Genomic DNA, 3,278 nt, shown 5'->3' on the forward strand with positions numbered 1-3,278 from the left:
ATATATATATATATATATAGCTTTAGGAAGGTCCGTCCTCTTTCCTTTTCCCTTCCCATCTCCCTCTCCAGGATGAAATCGCCCTTCTGTCTTGTTCTGCAATTGTTGTTGTTTGGACTGGTCTTTCCAAGGGCCAACAGAGAGAAATGGAGACTGGAACGTCATGAGGTTGGGTCAAACAATGGAGAAGATGCAGGACATTGCTGCAAACTAGACTCAGAAACCAAAATGGTACGAGGGATTGAGGCTCCTGGGATGGAGTGGGCATCAGAGAGAAACTCTGTACACAATGAACAGCCTGTACCCAAGTGATCCTAATAATCTTCATCTGGGCAAAGCCATCCTGAAGCTGTGGGAGTGGCAATGTTCTCCTCTTTCTCTCTCTCTTTCTCTCTCTCTTAGAGTTCAGAGTTAAGACTGTAATCCAAATGTTAAAACCATGCCCTCTGGCAAAATATCATTAATTCTGAATCACCTCTTTTGTTGAATTAAAAAAAACACATACACAGAACATACACACACACACACACACAAACACAACAACCCAACCCCTCAGCCCTCCTTGAGGTGTATGGGCAGCTGTGTGTGTGAGGAATGATAGCTGAGTTGGCTTCTCTTTAGGGGGGGAGGAGAATCTGGGTGGTGAGGAATGGGGGGCGCGGTCACCCAGCACCCAAAGGAATTAGTATAAAAAGAGCTCCCGCTTAGGGGTAAGAGAGACTTCTCTCTGATTATCCCTGAAGCTCCATAAGTCCTGATTGCCAAGGCCAGGGGCTACTGCAGCCATGAGCACTACCTTCGTTCAGAGCTCCTCTTCTACCTATGGAGGTGGCTTTCCTGGGGGCTCCATTCGGGGGACCTCTCTCCTGGCTGGTGGGGGCTATGGAGGAGGAAGTCTCCACGGAGGTGGTGGTGGTAGTCGGATTTCTGCCTCCTCAGCTAGGTTCGTGTCCTCTGGGTCTGTGGGGGGCTACGGTGGTGGAATGAGTTATGGCTTTGGTGGAGGGACTGGTGGTGGATTCAGTGGGGGAGTCTGTGGTGGATATGGGGGAGGCTTTGGTGGTGGCTTTGATTTGGGTGGTGGAGATGGTGGCCTCCTGACCGGCAATGAGAAGATCACCATGCAAAACCTCAACGACCGCCTGGCATCCTACCTGGACAAAGTACGGGCTCTGGAGGAGGCCAATACTGATCTGGAGGTCAAGATCCGGGACTGGCATCTGAAGCAAAGTCCTACGAGCCCTGAGAAGGATTATAGCCACTATTACAAGGTCATTGAAGAGCTCCGGGATAAGGTAAGACCTTGAGCTAGACAGAGAAGACATTCAAGCGGGCGGCCGCTTGAACCATACTTATTTCTGCTTTTAGAGTTACTGCTGACAGAAGGCAATTATTTTATGCTCTGACAATGATCGTATTGTGTGTGAACTTGCAATCAGGAGTCTTGAGGCATGGGAGCTGCTTATCCGCTGGCGAGAGCTAGGAGACTTGCTTGGATTGGCAGCATGGGAACATCCAGGGCATACCATTCATTCCTTGTGGTGGCTGAGAGCACAGTTAGAATGCGGGACCCTGCGAGCACACTTTCTGTCTGGCCATTCTCTGCCACAGGGTGCTTTGGTTCTGTCTGGTTCCTTTTCTTGAGGCAAGGGGTGATGGGTAGGCATGTAAATGGAGCCAAAGGGAAATGGAGTGAAATCATGACCTATGGCAACTGCTAACTGACCTGGTTTCCAGTCAGTCCTCCAGGAAATAAACATTGATTAAGTACTACTATGTGGCAGGCATTGTGCTAAATTCCTCAGGGTACAAGGACGTTCCTGGTTCTACCTGGAAAGAGCAGGATCCCCTTCCTAGAGTGTTTTTTCCCCCCCTCAATACTAAATATTGATTCCAAGGCAGAAAAGCGGTGAGGGCTAGGCACTTGGGGTTAAGTGACTTGCCCAGGGTCACACAGCTAGGATGTGTCAGAAGATAGATTTGAACCCTGTTTCCAAGCATGGCTTTCTATCCATTGAGCCACCTAGCTAATCCTTCCCCTTCCTCCCCTCCCAGAGTGTTTTTTTTTAAAGCTTTCAGAGTCCTTTTCTCATTCCCACTCTGAGTTTGATAGCATGAGTAATAATTCCATTCCACAGATGAGGAAAGTCAGGCTCTGACCGTTACTTGCCCATCCTTATCCCCATTATTTAAAATCAGGCCTTCTGACTTTAAGCCCATTATACTGTGCTACCTCTCAGATGGGGAAGCTGGACTAGATCAGGGCTTCTTAACCTGGGCTCTGTGGAAAGGTGGATATATGAACTTGGGGAAAAGTTCCATTTTAGTTTAATCTAATTGTTTTCCTTTGCAGCCTTAGGTATTTTATTTTATGACTTTAAAAACATTATTCTGAACAGTCTAGGCTGCCCAAGGAGGGCAAGCCATGATGCCCAAAAGGTTAAGAACCTCTGCCCTAGGTAATCTCTAAGGTCCTAGTCATCACAGACATTCTGGCATTCCATAGGTGGTGTAGATTGAAAAATGAGATAGCGAGAAGAGAATTAGGAGCTCTGCTTCTTGTTAGGTCTCCTCCTCCCACTCCCACCAGCTTTAAACTCCTTATTTTATAGCCTCCTAGCAGACACCTTTCCTGGCTCAGCTGAGGATTCCTGACAGCAGTTTTATCTTCCTCTAATTCCCATGTGCATAGTTGCAGGGAGCAAGAGGTGTGTGTGTGTGTGTGTGTGTGTGTGTGTGTGTGTGTGTGTGTGTGTGTGTGTGGTTCTGGGTCNGTGTGTGTGTGTGTGTGTGTGTGTGTGTGTGTGTGTGTGTGTGTGTGCCTGGTTCTGGGTCTTGTGAGAGAGGGAAGGGAGAAGGGTCTGTGCAGGGTTGCCATGCAGTGAGCCTGAAAGGATTAAAACTACATTCTTGAAGGCTTTTCTGGACAGACTCAGCCAGAAGGAGAGATGTCTAGTAAGAGAGATGCCTGGGGCAGGGAGGTGGGAGGGCCTCCTAGGAGAAAACAAGGAGGGTACAGATGCGATCTCTGGACAGTTTCAAGTTTCTCCTCTTTATAGATCCTGGCAGCCACTATTGACAATTCTCGGGTCATTCTGGAGATTGACAATGCCCGACTTGCTGCTGATGACTTCAGAATCAAGTAAGTTCAGACCTTTCTCTCCCCTCACACCCCCTCCCCCTTTCCTCCTCCTTTTCCTCCCTTCCTCTGTCACTCTCTCTTTCTTCTCCTTCCCCCTCTTTCCCTCCCTTCCTCCCTTCTTCCTTTGTCTTCCTCC

At 48.5% G+C, this 3,278-nt stretch overlaps 1 protein-coding gene across 1 annotated transcript; it reads left to right on the plus strand.

Moving 5' to 3' along the window:
• Positions 1–785: 785 nt before the first annotated feature.
• On the plus strand, positions 786–3,146 carry LOC123255464 (keratin, type I cytoskeletal 15-like). The gene is made up of 2 exons (XM_044684252.1): positions 786–1,295; positions 3,060–3,146. The coding sequence occupies exons 1-2, from the start codon at positions 786–788 to the stop codon at positions 3,144–3,146; spliced, it is 597 nt and encodes a 198-aa protein (XP_044540187.1).
• The last annotated feature ends 132 nt before the right edge of the window (positions 3,147–3,278 follow it).

This window comes from Gracilinanus agilis, unplaced genomic scaffold, assembly GCF_016433145.1.
Source record: "Gracilinanus agilis isolate LMUSP501 unplaced genomic scaffold, AgileGrace unplaced_scaffold47017, whole genome shotgun sequence".
NCBI classification, from domain to species: domain Eukaryota; kingdom Metazoa; phylum Chordata; class Mammalia; order Didelphimorphia; family Didelphidae; genus Gracilinanus; species Gracilinanus agilis.

What these genes read in the sequence shown, in the direction of transcription:
- LOC123255464 (XM_044684252.1), top strand. Translation starts at nt 786, where the DNA reads ATGAGCACTACCTTCGTTCAGAGCTCCTCTTCTACCTATGGAGGTGGC. An exon ending in TTGAAGAGCTCCGGGATAAG is followed by an intron (nt 1,296 to 3,059) that starts GTAAGACCTTGA and finishes TCCTCTTTATAG; the next exon opens with ATCCTGGCAGCCACTATTGA.